Below are 17,329 nucleotides of genomic sequence, written 5' to 3'. Positions count from 1 at the left end.
GTGGAGGGAAAGAGGTGTGGGGAAACCCCCCGATTTCCATTCATGTTAATCCAGACTGCTGAAGGGTAGGAACAGGAATATATATATATATAATTGGAGAATAAACACAGAAACGGACACTTTCAGTGGCACCCAAGAGGCCAATGAGAAAGGTTTTGCTCCACTCCATTAGAAGCATGGAATTTTGCAAACCAAATGTGTAAAAAATTAAGGGTGTTTTTTTGGGGGGGGGGGGGCAGCTGATGGCCAAGTTGAAAAATAATGTTTGTTAAAAACACTAACTCAAAAGATATCCGTGTCCAAAGCGAACACTCTCTTGGGACGTTAAGGGCTTTTCCAGAACTTCTTTTCCCCTTGGAGCCTCTCCTTTTGGGGGGTTTCTCCTTTCCAGGAATGAAGTCCTTCAGAGGATGCCCAGAAGGTAAACATAACATGGCCCCCCAAGGATGACCTTCACGAAGGAGGAGGGATTTATCACAAGGGAATAATTTCAAAAGTAAAAGCGTGATGGGTGTGCAAATGATTCGAGTGAGGCACTTGCTCCAGAAGTCTATTCTGGTTTGCTTTAAATAATTCCCTGCTTTAAAAAAAAATACACACACAAACACACACTGAACAGCCAATAGTGTTTTAAAAAAGTTCTCTCTGGATTAAGGCCCCAGCCACCGATCAATAGAGACCATCCGCCCAATTCCTTTCCATCAGGATCTAACCACCGGCTTATATTAAACAAAGGTGTGCGATTAAATACCGATCTTGGAACTAATTTCATGGGAGATGTTTGAACAAAGAGGGTGTATTGGGAAGGGGCAAGGAGAGGGTAGGGGGCTTTGCCCCTCCCAAAAAACCTGTTAGGAAAAAGATGCTCGCGTACACACTGTCTCACGCACACTCCCCAATTTCAAAATTGGTGCAAACAGAATAAGGCTCAAAAAAGAGGATCTCATACAAGAGTCTGAATGCAAATGAGAACCACTATCAATTTCCAGGGATTTTGCTGTTGTTGTTTTAGCTTCCCAAGTGGCAAAAAGAAAAGAATCCCAGCTCTACAAACTGCACGGAGAAAACTAACCTCCCTTCAGCCCAAAAGCATCCTTTGAACGAGTTTTGGAAAGAACAGGTCATCAATACGCCAAATCCACATGCCAGTCTTAAAATGTGGGTTATCATCTGTCCTGGCTTCTCCAAAACTGCCCTTGGCAGGTACAACTTTTAGAAGGGTACTAATAAACTACCAGGGACCAACTTCTGTCTGTTCCCCAGCACACAGCCGTATGCTAAGTCAACCACTCTCTCTTTTCAAAGAGGAGATTAATTTTTTTAATAGATAGGTTTGCATTGCTGAAAATTGAGGGCCAGGTAACCAAAGGACCGAAAAAGGCAATTCTTCCTCACTGTTCACACATTCCCCCTTCTCTTACGTTGCCCCCCCCACCCCGAACGCAAACGCACACACCCCACATGTGGTTCTGCACAGAAAAGAGACAAGAACAATTTCTACAGCCTATGAAAAGTTACTGGCTCAGATCAATTTTTTTAAAAGTCTATAAATAATAATTAAAAAAACATTTCCCCAAGTATCTATACAAGTGTTCCCAGATACTTATTTGTGTCGTTTTATTTAACAACAACAAAAAAAAGGTAAGAGATGGAAGAGAAAAGATTGGTCTTTACAACGGAGGGTAACTGTTGGATCCCTGCTCGATTGCAGGCAGACCTGTGGGACAGGCAAAGGGGTGTACGCCACATGGTGGACCACAGGGCACCTCGCGGTGGGGGTCAGCTGTGGGGGAGGGCAGCAGAGGTATTGGGTTGTCAGTGGTGTCTACCACAGGTGCCCCCCCAAAAGAGGAAAGGATGCGCGACTCCAGAGCCAAAGAGGGTAGCGTGAAAAGGCGGCGAACCAGAGACGGAGGATCTGTGCGCCAGCAGGAGCAAAGAAACTTTAGGAGCCTCCTCCGGGACAAAACCTGCCCCAGGCTTTGGGTGGGAGGGGGAATATTGGAGACCAAGGCCTGGGTTAGCTCCCATTGACGATTAAAAAACAGAGAGAGAGAAAACACCCAGTATCCTGCTGAATTTAAACGTACAGATTTTGAGAGAGGATGAGAGGGGAGACCCCCCACACCGTGAGCTCGCTCATCATTCTGCACCCCCACCCCACATCTCGGAGAAATGCAAAGCGTTACGCGGGGCTCGGTTATCGTTCCACACCTCCGAAGTGCATGAGGTTCTTGCGCCGCAAACGCCAGTGGTAATGAGGATTGGGGTGTGTGTGTCCAGGGAAGGGGGCACTTCGATCCGGAAACAGATCAAAAGCTAGCTGAGAAATGCTACATATTCCAGAGGAGAAGACACACACGCACGCACGCACATCCCAAATCTGTCTTTTGGCCCCGCCCCACCCCGATTCAGGACACACACCCCCGCCTGAAGAATGCACAGCGCTTCCCGTTACACAGAAAAAAAAATTAAAAAGGGGGGGGGAGAGAGAGAGGGAGGGGAAAGCTTCTAGCAATAAAAACCGCCTCTAATTTTTTTAACGAGCATCCTTGCCAAGATCATAGGAAGTCAGCAGCTTTGACACACCCACAAGTTCCCCCCACAAGCTTTGCCTTCCTTCCTTGAAAAAAAAATATATATATCAGGAATTCAGGCGCAAGTCCGGGTCCTTCGCCCCCCCCCAACCCCCAAGTTCTTGAGTCCAGTTTCTTCGCGCGTTCTCTTCTACGTATCATTCTGTATAAGGCAGCCGTATTAAGGGTCCGCTTTCTTAAAAAAACGCAACGACAACAAAAAAATTAAACAACCCCCCCCTTTTTTTGCCACCTTCCTTTTAAGTTCTTCCAGGGAAAGGGTGCCCTTCTTGCTTGCTTTCTCGCCCTGCCCCGAACTGTTCCAGTTCTTAAAAATAAAAACCAGGACCGATTTCCAAAAGACGAGTAGAAAATACTGTCCCGATTCCCGAAGACTCGTCCGCCTCCAGACATCCAAGCACGCGAGATGCGCCCTGTGAAATCCACAGCAAGCAAGTCTGGTCTCTTTAAATCAAGCACCCAAAACTTTTTCTCTCGGACAATTTTTTTTTAATTATTACTAAAGCGGTCTTTTGTCTTTTTTCCATTGTGATCCCCCCCCCGGCCCCGAAAAAAGACTACACTCCGATCTCCTCCACCCGAGGTTTGTTGAGTTTTTTACGCTACAACAAATTCAGATTTCATGTCCGCCTTGACCTCTGGCTTCCACACCGAGTCTTCAAAGTCTAGGTCCAAACTGCCTTCGCTGGAGACGCTACTGTTGCTGTGGCTTCGGCTGGACTTGCGGTTCGGCAGCCAGTGGTAAGGGGCCCGGGCATCCCGCCGGGCCTTCCGGCGCAACCGTTTCTGCTGCATCAGCAGCTGCAGGCGTTCCACTTTGCAGCGAGTGGCCCGGTTCTCCGTCTGCCGCAAGCGGTCACCTAAAGATGGGGAAGGAGAAGAAGAAGAAGTGCAAACGGGGTTAACATCTTCGCACGCACATTTAGATTTTAAAAGCATACATTTGCCTTTTTCTTTTTTTTTTTGCAAGAGTGGCAGACGTGAAGCCGAAGGAACCACCCTGATGGATCAGACCAGTGGTCCATCTAGTCCAGCATCCCGTCTCACACGCTGGCCAACCAGTTGCTCTGGAGGGCCAGCAACAGGGAATAGAGGCCGAGGCCTTCATTAGAACATCTGGAGCCCTGCTGGATCAGACCAGTGTATGGTTGCCAACCTCCAGGTACTAGCGGGAGATCTCCTGCTATTGCAACTGATCTCCAGCCGATAGAGATCAGCTGACCTGGAAAAAATGGCCGCTTTGGGCATTGGACTCTATGGCATTGAAGCCCCTCCCCTCCCCAAACCTGAACGAATCTGCATCAGCTGGAGATCAGCTGCAATAGCAGATCTCCAGCCACCGCCAGGAGGTTGGCGACCCTAACCCAAGACGGCCACCCAAAGCCATGACTCCCGGTCACCTACGGGGGTGGGGGAGGAGACACCCACCCCCCGTGACAAACCGGCTGTGCAGTTTCACAGTGGGCTGGAAAAAGGAGCCCCCCCCCCAACACCCTCAAGCTGCGGGGGACCCTGCCGTGTAGGACGAGGCCTCCGTCGGCATGGCGACGGAGACAGGAAGCAGAAGCAGCCGCAGCGGGCTGAGCAAACAATGGTTCTGGCATGGCGTTAAAAAAAAAAGGAAAGAAAGAAAAACAAGAAAAAAGAACAAAAAATCTCTCTCCCCCCCCCCCCCAGCACTTCCTCTCTCTGAGCAGAACAGAAGTCACTCTCGGCTTCTCGCCTCCTACTCTCTGCCGTCAAAGGAGGCAGAGGGGTGCGTTTCTCCCTCTCTCTCGCTTGCTTTAGCAGCCCCGTGGGTGGGTGAACAATTGAACGTTTATAGAGATGGGCTGGAGCGCCGGAGAGAAAAAGAAAGAAAGAAAGAAAGAAAGAAAGAAAGAAAGAAAGAAAGAAAGAAAGAAAGAAAGAAAGAAAGAAAGAAAGAAGAAAGAAAGAAAGAAAGAAAGAAAGAAGAAGAAGAAGAAGGAAAGAAGGAAAGAAGGAAGAAGGAAGGAAGGAAGGAAGGAAGAAGAAGGAAGGAAGGAAGGAAGGAAGGAAGAAGGAAAGAAGGAAAGAAGGAAAGAAAGAAAGAAGGAAAGAAGGAAAGAAGGAAAAAAGGAAGGAAGGAAGGAAAGAAGGAAAGAAGGAAAGAAGGAAAGAAGGAAAGAAGGAAAGAAAGAAGGAAAGAAGGAAGGAAAGAAGGAAAGAAAGAAGGAAAGAAGGAAAGAAGGAAGGAAAGAAGGAAAGAAAGAAGGAAAGAAGGAAGAAAGAAAAAGAAAGGAAGAAAGAAAAAGAAAGGAAGAAAGAAAAAGAAAGAAAGAAAGAAAGAAAGAAAGAAAGAAAGAAAGAAAGGAAGGAAGGAAGGAAGGAAGAAAGAAAGAAAGGAAGGAAGGAAAAAACCCCACTCCATCACAAACTTGGCCATGGAGTACTTCCCCTTCCCTTTGGGGTCATCGGGGTTGGGGTGAGGGGAGGCAGGGAAAGGAGGATGGGGAGGAAAATGGGAGATTTCGCCGTTGCTGTTCGTACGGGAGGGAACCCCCCCCCCCGAAGTAAAAGCGCCCACCCTTTAATGCAGACATGGAACGGAAGCTGGAAATCCCAGCTGCAGCTCAAAGAGAGGTGGTGGTTTAAGCTCGTTCCCATTCTTAAAAATCTAAAATTCAAGATTTAGGTAGATTGGCAGAAACATTACCCTCCAGAGGCACGTGCTGGAAACAGGGTTGCCAACTCCAGGTTGGGAAACACCTGGAGATTTGGGGGGTGGAATCTGGGTAGGACGGGATTTGGGAAGGGAGGGGCCTCAGGGTATAATGCCATAAAGCCCACCCCTCCAAAAACAGCCGTTTTCTCCAGGGGAACTGATCTCTGTCACCTGGAGATAAGCCCTAATTGTGGGAGATCTCCGGGGAGGTAGGCAATCCTAGCTGAAAAAGATGAGGGAGGAGCAGACAGCCACCGTGCATCCATCCCACCTCTCAAAACCGTGGAGACCAGAAGACACCGCATGCGTCCGGCACCAACAAAATGGACCACGTGCCCACAAGCGCCAATCCACGCTGAAGCCACCAAGGGCAGAAGCCGGGGGCAGCATTTATTCTAGATTCCTTTATCCAGAGAGGCGACCATCTCCCAAGCACCCTCGCTGGTGGTGGTGGGGAGAAGTCTCCGTGGCCAAGGCACCACCCCCCGCAGGTCAGATTCGTCACTCACGCCTCCACTCATAAACAGGAAGAACATTCCACTCAGGGCTGCGTTGCACACAACCTTGACCTCACGAGACTGGGATGGCCTGGAGGCAGAAGATAGACCAAGGCCGCTGGATGCTCTCAAAGGACAGAGTCCTGTGCCGCTCCAAACCTAGCACTATTGCGTGCCCGGGCTGGTCTTGCCAATGCCTTTTGCTACTCTGGGTCCCTTTCCCACCTGCACCCCAAATATAGTTAAGGAGAGGACATAAGAACGTAAGAAAAGCCCTGCTGGATCAGACCAAGGCCCATCGAGTCCAGCAGTCTGCTCACACAGTGGCCAACCAGGTGCCTCTAGGAAGCCCACAAACAAGACAACTGCAGCAGCATTTATCCTGCCTGCTTTCCAAAGCACCTAACATAATAGGCCTGCTCCTCTGATCCTGGAGAGAATAGGTGTGCATCATGACTAGCATTTATTTTGACCAGGAGTCATGGATTGCCCTCTCTTCCATGAACATGTCCCCTCTTGAAGCCTTCCAAGTTGGCAGCCGCCACCACATCCCGGGGCAGGGAGTTCCACAACTTAACTAGGCGTTGTGTGAAGAGATGCTTCCTTTTAAGGTGATCATCTGCAAAACAAGCCCCCTCCGTTCCCGATAAGCTCCCGACCAGGTTTCGGAAACAGCCAAGTCACATTCCTGACCCTCTCTTGCTGTAGGAAGAAGCGGCTGGTTCACAAAGACCTCCCACCCAATCTTCCCAATCGTGTCCCCCCCCATGCCTTCCGTAGCTCCCCTCCCGCACGCTTTTAAGACCTGACTGCCCCTCTCCCCAGTGGGCAGAAAGGCATCTCTGGCATTTGCACAATGGAGAGAACTCCTGCGGGCCCCTTTTCCCCCCTTCAGGAATCCTCTTTCCCCACGCAGAGAGCAGGAAAGACCTCCAAGAGGACAGCTCACATCTGTGCCGGGGTGTGTGTGTGTGTGTGTGTGTGAGAGAGAGAAGAATCACTATCGACTTAGGCTTTTTGCTAGGATGTGCGTTTCAGAGATTGCTTGTGGGAGATTTGCACTTCAAGGGATCTGGGACCAGGCTAGAAGAAGAAGAGTTGGTTTTTAAATGCCGAATTTCTCTCCCACTTAAGGAAGAATTCAACTGGCTTGCAATCCCCTTCCCCTCCCCACAACAGACCCCCTTGGGAGGTCGGTGGGGCTGAGAGAGCTCTAAGAGAGCTGTGACTAGCCCGAGGCCCCCCAGCAGGCTTCGTGTAAAGATTCCAACCCCACCCCTTCCCAGACAAAAACTCCCTGGTCCAAACTGTGCGAATCAGCCTGGACAGAGAGGGGGTTGTTGAACTCTGTGCATGCTCAGAGGCACCTCACCTCCTCACAAATTTGACGCCCAGCGAAGATTTTGTTCTGGAAAACCTTGAGCACAGCAGAACATAATGACGTAAGAAAGGCCCTGCCGGATCAGACCAAGGTGTATCAAGTCCAGCAGTCTGCTCGCACAGTGGTCAACCAGGCCTCTGGGAAGCCCACAAGCAAGACAGCTGCAGCAGCATGATCCTGCCTGTGATGCGCAGCACCTAATATATTAGGCATGCTCCTCTGGTCCTGGAGAGAATAGGGATGCATCATGACTAGAATCCCATTTTGACTAGTAGCAAGGAGGCGAAAAAGTTCCCGGAGCACTGTAAGGCATTCAAAAGGTTTTGAAAAGTGAAAAAGACAAACCGCCGAGCCCAGGAAGGGGACTTTGTCCCCTCCCAGACGTACTCCCCCAACGGCCAAGCGGCGCTGCAGGTGTGCGGGTGGGAAAACCACCTCTGCACGCCCACACCGCTGCGGATCTTCACCTCCCCCTCCACTTCCTTTCAGCAGGAGCCAACTGAACAAACACGTTACCCGGGAAAGGCTGGAATGCAATTCCCCTGCCCCGTTCCAACCCCCCTATCCCGTCTGCCCCTGGTACTCCTCTAGGGTGGAGACCTTCGCTTCAGTGGGTGGCTGAAAAGAAGCCGGAGACAAAAGGCTGCAAAGGAGACCTTGAGTGGCGCGAAGAACTGGGGCTGGGGGTGGGGGCACGTTTAAGGCCCTTGCAAGGAAAAGGGAGGGAGAAAATCTGCAAGTACTTGAAGGGCTGTCATAGAGAGGAGGGTGCCGAGTTGTTTTCTGTTGCCCCCAGAAGGTTGGACCAGAACTAACGGGTTGACATTAAATCAAAAGAGTTTCCGTCTAGACATTAGGAAGAACTTTCTAACAGTTACAGCGGTTCCTCAGTGGAACTGGCTTCCTCGGGAGGTGGTGAGCGCTCCTTCCCTGGAGGTTTTGAAGCAGAGGGGGTTGGACTAGATGACCCTGGTGGTCCCTTCCAACGATGAGTCTATGAAAACCCTGGGAGAGATGCAGGAGGGGCTGCAGACATGGAGCAGAGGAGGCATCGGTGAATGCACAGTGCCTCTGGGGCGGGATGACGGGATGGGCACGTGCGAAGGCCCACTCACCCCTAAAAGCGCTGGACGGGCACATGCGAAGCCCCCACCCCCTAAAAGCATTGTGCCGCCTCCGAAAGAGGTGCGACTCCCTTGCTCTGCGAACCAGGCCTGGTTTGCAAAAGAATATATATATATATATTCTTTTTTCCCTTTTGCCACTTGCCAAGAAGAGGCGGCAAGGAGCCAGCTTCCCAGCCGTCCTTGTGACGTATCTGGGCCGGCGTGCGCAGAGGGCTTGCTCAGACATCAGAGGGGGGTGGGTGGGGGAAAGGGGTGGGACGAGAGGAGGAGAAAACATATAGTTATTTGGGGGCGAAGGGAGGAAAGATTCCAGGGAAAAGTGGGATGCAAGAAGCCGGCCTCAGGGTAGCCTTAAACATTTGGGCCAGAGGCCACCTGTTCCTTCGTAGGTTGACCTGACCCTGCCAGGGGCAGCGAGCAGGGCAGGAAAGAGGGATCGAGCATTCCTTCCTTCCGTCAAGACACCCTTTGCCAAGGAATGCGGAACGGCTGGCAGGAGACGCCAAGTCTACCCTTGCGTCAACAAAGAAATCGCCACCGTGCCTTGCTTGGAGAGGGCCCCGCAAGTGCTTTGGCATTAGGGCTGCCAACCACCAGGCGGTGGCTGGAGATCTCCCGCTATTGCAACCGAACTCCGGGCGACAGAGGTCATCAGTCCCCCTTTGGAGAAAATGGCCCCTTTGGCAATCGGACGCTATGGCACTGAAGTTCCTCCCCTCTCCAAACCCCGCCCTAGAATCATAGAGTTGGAAGGGACCACCAGGGTCATCTAGTCCAACCCCCTGCACAATGCAGAACATTCGCAACTACCTCCCCCCGCACCCCCAGTGACCCCTACTGCATGCCCAGAAGATGGCCAAGATGCCCTCCCTCTCATCATCTGCTTGAGGTCATAGGATCAGCACTGCTGACAGATGGCCATCTAGCCTCAGCTTAAAAACCTCCAGGGAAGGAGAGCCCACCACCTCCTGAGGAAGCCTGTTCCACCGAGGAACCACTCTGTTGAAAATTCTTCCTCCTCAGTCTCCACCCCCTAAAATCTCCAGGTATTTCCCAACCCAGAGCTGGCAACCCTATTAGGTATTCTCCCAGTGAGCAGAGGGAACGACGACTCTGAAAGGTAGGGCCCTGTAAATGTCGCCTTCCGCTCGCAGAGTCCGAGAGAATGGTGACTTCTTGGAGCCAAGATTTGAACCAGGGGGTGGAGCATACCTGCACATCCCGACCAACGCCACTGACTGGCTTCCTGGCCCAAGGTTGGCACCGTTTCACACCAAACCAAGCGCATACCTTAGTAACAACACGCCCCTGGAGTTGGTCACCCTGTGCCACAGTAGGTGAGGACTCAAACAACTAAATATTCTTCTATTTAGAAAGATTCCATGCATGTAGAAAGCTGTCACACCAGGGAGCAGGGTCAAACCTCCCTGACGTGCTAGCTTCTCAAGTTCAGGGAGGTTTTAAGGGGGGAAAGCTATGAACGACAGTCGCCTGGCGGTAGAATACGTGCGTTCCAAGTGGAAGGGACCAGGTTCACTCAACCGGCGCTTTCAGCTCAATGGATCTCAGGGTTTGGGAGATGCCCTTCTCTCCCCAAAATCTTGGAGGGTCGCTGCCAGGCAGGCAGAGGAGATGGGCCAAATGGACCAAGTCTGACCCTATGCAAGACAAGTTTCATATGCATGCCTGTAGTCTGCAGTACTACAGGCCAAGAACAGGGTTTGCACCTCAATAATAGAAAAAGAAGGAGGAGAAGAATTGGTTTTTATATGCTGACTTTCTCCACCACTTAAGGAAGAATCAAAGTGGCTTACAATCCCCTTCCCTTCCCCACAACAGACACTCTGTGAGGTAGGTGGGGCTGGGAGAGCTCTAAGGGAGCTGTGACTAGCCCAAGGCCACCCAGCTGGCTTCATGTGGAGGAGCGGGGGAACAAATCCAGTTTACCAGATTAGCCTCCGCCGCTCATGCGGAGGAGTGGAGAATCAGACCCGGTCCTCCAGATTAGAGTCCACCGCTCCTAACCACTACACCACGCTGGCTCTCCGGCATGCCCTGGATGGAAAAGCAAATCATCATTCTTCTTACACAAAGCCCCGGCTCTCATTGAGGCTTTGCGGCAGAGACAGCATTTGAACCCAGAACTCCGAAACCAACCAGGAAGGGCCCAAAGCCTAGGACCGGTTTTAAAAATGCAATTCGGCTCCAGGTTCGATCTCTGGCTCTCCAAGAAACCATCAGGTAGGAAATATTTCAGCCAGGCTTTGCTATTCACAGGGGGGTGGGGGGCTGGACTAATGATCTGATAAACTCTGATAAAGCCCTGCCCCTTTAACAGAGTGGAAAAGAGGAAGTGTTTCATGGCATGCAGGTAAATGGCATCACCTGGCAAACAACATCCCATTAGGCCTCCATTAAAGAGACAGAACACTTTTTCTCCCGGCTGCCAGTGAAGACCTGGTTTCTTCTTCTAGGACTGTCCTTGGGAACTGGGAATGCCTATCAACACACAAACTGCCTTCAGTGCCCTCCAGCCTCCCGACAGCCCGGCGAGGTAGGACAATCCCCCATTTCCTCTCGGGTCACACTAAATTCCAGGCTTCCTCCCACATCCATCGAAATCTGAGAACCAAGGACAGAATGGCAGGATTAGACCGCAGCCAAACCGCCGCCACCCCTTTTAGGGGATCGCCAAATGCAAGGGCAGAGGGGAATGCAAGATGGCAAGTTTGCCGCGGGACCCCTAAGTCAGAGAAAAGCTCAGGGTGGGGGGAGCTCCGTGGCTTTATTACGGAAAGCCCTCGTGGGGAGAAGGAGGCCTGGCTCTGGGACAAAACCCCCTGCCCCCATCGTCTGGGAGAGGAAGAGGGGGCTTCCGCTTTTTCTTCCTCCTCTCTTCCTGGCACAAATGGAAAACGAGAAGCCGCGTTGTTCTGCCGTGACCCCCCCCTTCCTCTGCCATCCTTCACCCCCGCTAAGTCGCCTTTCTATTTTGGTACTTGGCCTTCCCAGCCTACGGTTTCCTCACAGCAGAGAGGCAGAGACAGAGAGAAAGCGTATGCCAGCCTAGAGCATCACAATCCCCCCCCCCCAAATTACAAATGTGAAAAGCCAACAGGAAGAAAAACCAGCTTGGGGGGGGGCAGTAGATAGGTAGACCTTGTCGTTTCTGGTTTTATCCCCCCCGCCCCGTTTTATACCCACAACAACCCTGAGAGGTAGGTCAGGCGGCGAGAGGGACTGGTCCGAGATTATCCAAGGAGCTTTATGATTTTATCCAAGGAACTTTGTGACGGAGCGGGAATTTGAACCTGGGCCTCCCCAATCCTAGGCAAACGCTCTTGTCGCCACGCCGAGGATGGCGGCCCAGGGATGGGCCACCCAAACTGGTCTCAAACAATTTAGGGTGAATGCAGCAATCCAAAGCAAGGCTTCAAGAAAAAAAAAATCTCCCTGAAAACAGAAAGCTAGCACCACAGGAGGAGAAGTTTTATCCTCTCACTTTGCTAGTTTTCCAGAGGAGATCTCCCCCTCCCCAAAAGGGAGCATTCCAACAAGCGGTGTGGAGGGGCTGTGGCTCAGTGGTAGAGCCTCTGCTTGGCATGCAGAAGGTCCCCGGTTCAATCCCTGGCATCTCCAGTTAAAGGGACTAGGCAAGTAGGTCATGTGAAAGACCCCTGCCTGAGACCATGGAGAGCCGCTACCGGTCAGAGTAGACAATACTGACTTCACGTGTTCAAGCAACCCTCCCTTAGCTGTCAGAATGGACTGTGCTGCTTGAGACCAAATAGGTCGTATAATGGTTAGAGCGTCGCACTTGGATCTGTTAGACCCAGGTTTTGAATCTCCACCCTGCCATGAACGCCCGCCGGGTGACTTTAGGCTAGCCACTTTCAACTTAACCCACCTCGCAGGGTTGCTGTTGTGAAGACAAAACGCAAGAAGGGAGAGTGATGTTGTAAGCTGTTTCGGCTCCTCCACTGAAGGGAAAAGCAGGGTACAAATGCCTAAACAAACACCACCCCAAAGCATGCAAAACTGCCTTTGTTATCTCCTGCCCTTCCCCTTCCGTTGATATTTCTTCACACCTTCAACCAAGAAGCCCTCGTCACATGTTACAGCAAATGCCCATATTGGCTGCCTGTACATGCATGCGCCTGTTTGCAAGAAACAGCCAGTGCATGTTCGCTTAACAAATGAACCTGGGCATCAGTGCCGGGATAAATGTGGGGTTTCAGTCCCACAATCCACTGTCCATGTTGAAGGTCACACGAGAATTACTCAATGCACTTACAAAGGGGGGGGGAAGTGTACACTGTACAAAGACTGTACACACGTTCAATGTAACTTGTGAACGGGGCGCGTTCGAGTGTTAAGCCCCGTGGGGCAGGGGGTCGGTCTTATTTTACAGATATGCCCGGAGGGTGCCGAAGGAATTGCTTTTAACAGCGGCCTAGGTTTTTGAAAGCAGGTGTTACCAAGGCTTAACCAACCTAATTCCCTTCCGCACACGCAACTGGAAAATATTTAATGGATTTACACTATTTTGCAAGGGAGACGGCGGGGCAGAATTTCAGAAATATCTATTTCGGCGCCCCCGCCAGGAGAGGGACGGGGATGTGGGAGGAGGAAGGCAGAGAGTGATTTCAAAGCACAAAAAGAGACATTGTTTGCATAATGGAGCAAAAAAGATTTTGGAGCTGGAAAAGGTGTATGTGTATATGTGGGGGCAATATTCCTACCAGCCCAGACCAAGTGCCTATTCACATATGCAAATAGCACCCAGGTAAATATACCCAGCAAAGACTTCTGGCATCCAAAGAAACCAACCCTCGGGGAGAGATCCCAGCAGCAAATCCAAGAGAGATCAATCTCTCTTGCCCTGGCCTAGAAAACGCTGGGCCAGCCGGAAAGCAAGTGGCAAGATCTCACTCCTTGCCCTGATATGCTAGGTTTCTAAATGCAGGAAGGTTGTTTTCTGTGCTAGAGCCAGCGTGGTACAGTGGTTAAGAGTGGTGGTATGGAGCAGTGGACTCTGATCTGCAGGACTGGGTTTGATTCCCCACTTGACTTGATGGGCCTGGGTCTGATCCACCAGGGCCTTTCTTATGGGCTTCAAGGTGCAAATGAGGGGGGCCCTGCCTCTTTATGCCCCCTCATGTTTTTTTAAGGTTCTACCGAATATACCTCTGCCAAATATATCTGCATTTTTTAAAGGTTCTACCAAATATACCTGCATCACAGGGCAGAGATACGGAACAAGAGGCTGAAGCAAACGCGGCCAGAGCGGCCGGTCAAAGGCCGACTCACCAGAAGGCCTGCAAACGCCCGCTTGGCTCGGGCACCGGACCCCAGGGTGCAAAGGCTGGTTAGCCGTGGCCGCCAGCTTCTCTGAGGTAGCGCTGTTGGCGAGATCCGGGGAGGGCGGCGGCGAGGAGGACAAGGAACACTGCGTCTGGCACCGCAGCTGCGTCAGGGAGTGGGGCATGCCCTGGTAGTGCCGCGTGGCGCTCAGGAGGTCGTTGAGGATCTGGAGGATGGTGCCGATGTCCCGCCGTGGCCGCCCGCTGCTGTCTTGGCAGTTCGGGTGCAAAGTGCCTGTGTGGAAAGGGGGGGAACGACATGTTAGAGAATTGGTGTGGGGGGGGTGTCTCCCACTTACCCACAAGGCAGATATCGTTTTAAAAAAAGTAGATCAGATGCTATCAGGCAGCTGCTTTCACAACACACAGAACCCATCTTATATTATTATCATTAATAATACTAATTTATTATAGAAGAAAAGGAAGAGTTGATTTTTATACCCCGATTTTCTCTACCTTTTTAAGGGGTCTCAAAGCGGCTTGCAATCGCCTTCCCTTCCTCTCCCCACAACAGACACCTGGTGAGATAGGTGGGGCCGAGAGAGTTCAGAAAGAACTGTGACCGGCCCAAGGTCATCCTGCAGGCTTCGTGTGTAGGAGCGGGGAAACCATCCCGGCTCTCCAGATTAGAGTCCGCCGCTCATGCGGAGGATTGGGGAATCGAACCCGGTTCTCCAGATCAGAGTCTGCCACTCACATGGAGGGGTGGGGAATCGAACCTGGTTCTCTGGATTTGAGTCCACCGCTCTTACCTACTACACCATAGAGAGGATAACACTCCCAATTAGCAGTTTTTAAAAACAAATAAGTTGCTAGCCCTCATGGTTATTATATTCAGTTTTAGCCACAAATTTAATGTATTTTTCGTCATTAAGAATACATTCCCTTCTTATTTATCGGAAACTTTAAGAATATGGGGGGGATCTTTGCTTGAAGAAAAATAAGAGGCGGGATTGTGGCCATCATGAACACCAGAAGCAGCATACTGCGTCAGGCCAACAGTCCTTCTAATCAACAGAGTGCTTCTCCTGCCTCGAAGTTCAGAAGCAAAAGTCTTTGAAGAAACTCTGCTGCTGGGTAAAACTGTAGTAAACAGGCTATCCTCTGTGTATTTTGTTAGGGGAAAATGAGGCTCTTGGGAAAACCTTGTCATATTACTGGCTGCACCCTATCTTGTGGCAATGGGTTCCACATGTTGTGCGAAACACACAGCCCTTTCCATTTTGGTCCTGGAAAAACTTTCATGTAGCAAGAACAGAATATGAAAGAGATGGGCCTTTCACAGAAGCATGGATTGGATTCAAACCTGCATAATTCAACAACACCCCCAGATCATGAAAGGTATGCAAGCTTTCAGGCTTCACAGAATTCTTCTTCCAAGCGTGACAAGGAGTTCTGTGAAACTCGTAACACTTGCACACTCCAACACCGCAGATCGTGAACGGTATGCAAGCTTTCAGGCTTCACAGAATTCTTCAACCAAGCTTGACAAGGAGTTCTGCGGAGCTCTTAACACTTACACACTCCAACACCGCAGATCATGAACGGTATGCAAGCTTTCAGGCTTCACAGAATTCTTCAACCAAGCTTGACAAGGAGTTCTGTGGCGCTCTTAACACTCGCACACTCCAACACCGCAGATCATGAACGGTATGCAAGCTTTCAGGCTTCACAGAATTCTTCATCCAAGCTTGACAAGGAGTTCTGTGGAACTCTAACACTTGCACACTCCAACACCGCAGAAAGAAGCCGACAAAATCTACATCCAAGGAGAAACAAACATGAGGCATACCAGAGAAAGTTCCCGAGAAGACCCCTGGGGCGTGGTTAACGAAGCTTTCTATCACGGCGCCAGGTTTGCGGGAACGCTGGGCTGGGCTGCCGCTGGGCAAACCGTTACTCCGTGCGGCGCAGTCCACCTAGGGAAAGAAGGGGGTTATCAGCACACAGTAAGACATCAACCCTTAAGAAATGCCATTGTGTTATTTCAACGGTTTTTAAATAATTTTAATATTTGGGCCTCTATCCATCAGCAAAAAGGGGACTGTTTTGTCTCTTGTTATGGGGGCAGGAATTCTCGCCAATATGGGGGCGATCCATTTATCTCGGTGGTGTTTAAAGAGGGGGGCACTCCATCACCTTATGAGATGACGTGTCAATTTTCTTTGAATTGCATGAGTAAAGTCCGTCAGAGTATGGCCGATTTCCATATCTCCCGTTGAATACTGCTGAGGGTGCGGCATTTAAACGGGCGAGCATAAAGGCTCTTCGGAAAGCAGGGACCGTCAGGTTGTAAAAGCATGGGGGAAGGAACGCCAAAGAACTGAGTTGAACATGCTTTCCGGGCACGCACTGCGGAACGGACACCCAGGGCCAGTCTTTTTTGCACCCTAGGCAAGGCTAACTACTACAAAACTTTTTATAAGACGTTATAGAATCATAGAGTTGGAAGGGAACACCAGGGTCATCTAGTCCAACCCCCTGCACAAGGCAGGAAATTCACAACTACCTCCCCCCCCCACACCCCCAGTGACCAGAAGATGGCCAAGATGCCCTCCCTCTCATCATCTGCCCAAGGTCACAGAATCAGCGTTGCTGACAGGTGGCCATCTAGCCTCTGCTTAAAAACCTCCAGGGAAGGAGAGCTCACCCCCTCCCAAGGAAGCCTGTTCCACTGAGGAACCGCTCTCACTGTTAGAAAATACTTTCTAATGTCTAGACGGAAATTATAATTAATTATATTCCGTAGCACTGTTGTGGTACTGATTTTAAAATTAAAAATATATATAAATTGTCAGTTGCATTTCTTCAAGAAACTAATCTGTTTAAAAACTGCGCCCTTCAAGCCAGCTCTGCACCCCTCGGAGGTCTGCCCCCTAGGCGACCGCCTCGTTCCCCTCATGGTAGCACCGGCCCTGCGGACACCAATACCGTCATTTGACCCAGCAAGACCCGCACTGACCTCCGAACACGAGGAGACGGCACCGTTCGCGCTGGCCCCGTGCGACCGGAACATGCCCGCCGTCACCGGCGTGGGGTGGGCGGCGTTACAGTACGTTGGCGCGGCCGGAGCCGGCGACGAAGGGGCGGCGGGGCTGGGGGCCGGGCTCTGCTGGCAAGCGGGGGCCACGGGGACCCGGGCGAATCCGGAAGCGGGGTGGCCGCCGCCGCCCCCGTGGAACGTGCGGCAGTTGGAGGCGGCCGGGGTGGCGGCGGGCACGGGCGCGGCGGGCGTCCCCCCGCCGGGCGTCTCCCCGCGGCTGGCGACGACGTGGCGGTGCTGCCCCTGGCTGCCGTTCTGCTGCGCGGCGAGCTGCAGCTGGACGAACATCATGTGGTCCCCCACGCGCAGGGCGAGCGTCAGAGGAGACCTTCCTGAGAGGAAGTCGTTTACCTGGGGAGGGAAGAGGAGAAAGAGGCGTCAGGGGCAGGGGGAAGCGGCAAGCAAACAATAGATGGCGGCGGGGGGTGTGTGTTCAAGTTCGCCCAGCCTGCAGGGCGGAAGAGGGGATACGATAACCATCTTCATGTACTCGAAGGGCTGTCATATAGAGGATGGTGCCGAGTTGTTTTCTGTTGCCCCAGAAGGTCGGACCAGAACCAACAGGCTCTCCTCCCCTGGAGGTTTTGAAGCAGAGGCTAGATGGCCATCTGTCAGCAATGCTGATTCTGTGACCT

At 51.5% G+C, this 17,329-nt stretch overlaps 1 protein-coding gene across 2 annotated transcripts in view; it reads right to left on the bottom strand.

The window, feature by feature from the left end:
- Positions 1-3,194: 3,194 nt before the first annotated feature.
- The window catches only part of MIDN (midnolin), a 38,467-nt gene continuing 24,332 nt past the window's right edge, over positions 3,195-17,329 (bottom strand). For both annotated transcript variants that reach the window (XM_056845580.1, XM_056845581.1), the window contains exons 5-8: positions 16,614-17,045; positions 15,444-15,570; positions 13,599-13,886; positions 3,195-3,457 (exon numbers count right to left, since the gene is read on the bottom strand). In XM_056845580.1, coding sequence (XP_056701558.1) covers positions 3,195-3,457; positions 13,599-13,886; positions 15,444-15,570; positions 16,614-17,045 — 1,110 coding nt within the window. The remainder of the gene's footprint in view (positions 3,458-13,598; positions 13,887-15,443; positions 15,571-16,613; positions 17,046-17,329) is intronic.

Source organism: Euleptes europaea, chromosome 2 (genome assembly GCF_029931775.1).
Source record: "Euleptes europaea isolate rEulEur1 chromosome 2, rEulEur1.hap1, whole genome shotgun sequence".
NCBI classification, from domain to species: domain Eukaryota; kingdom Metazoa; phylum Chordata; class Lepidosauria; order Squamata; family Sphaerodactylidae; genus Euleptes; species Euleptes europaea.
This window is presented reverse-complemented; position numbering and strand designations above follow the sequence as displayed.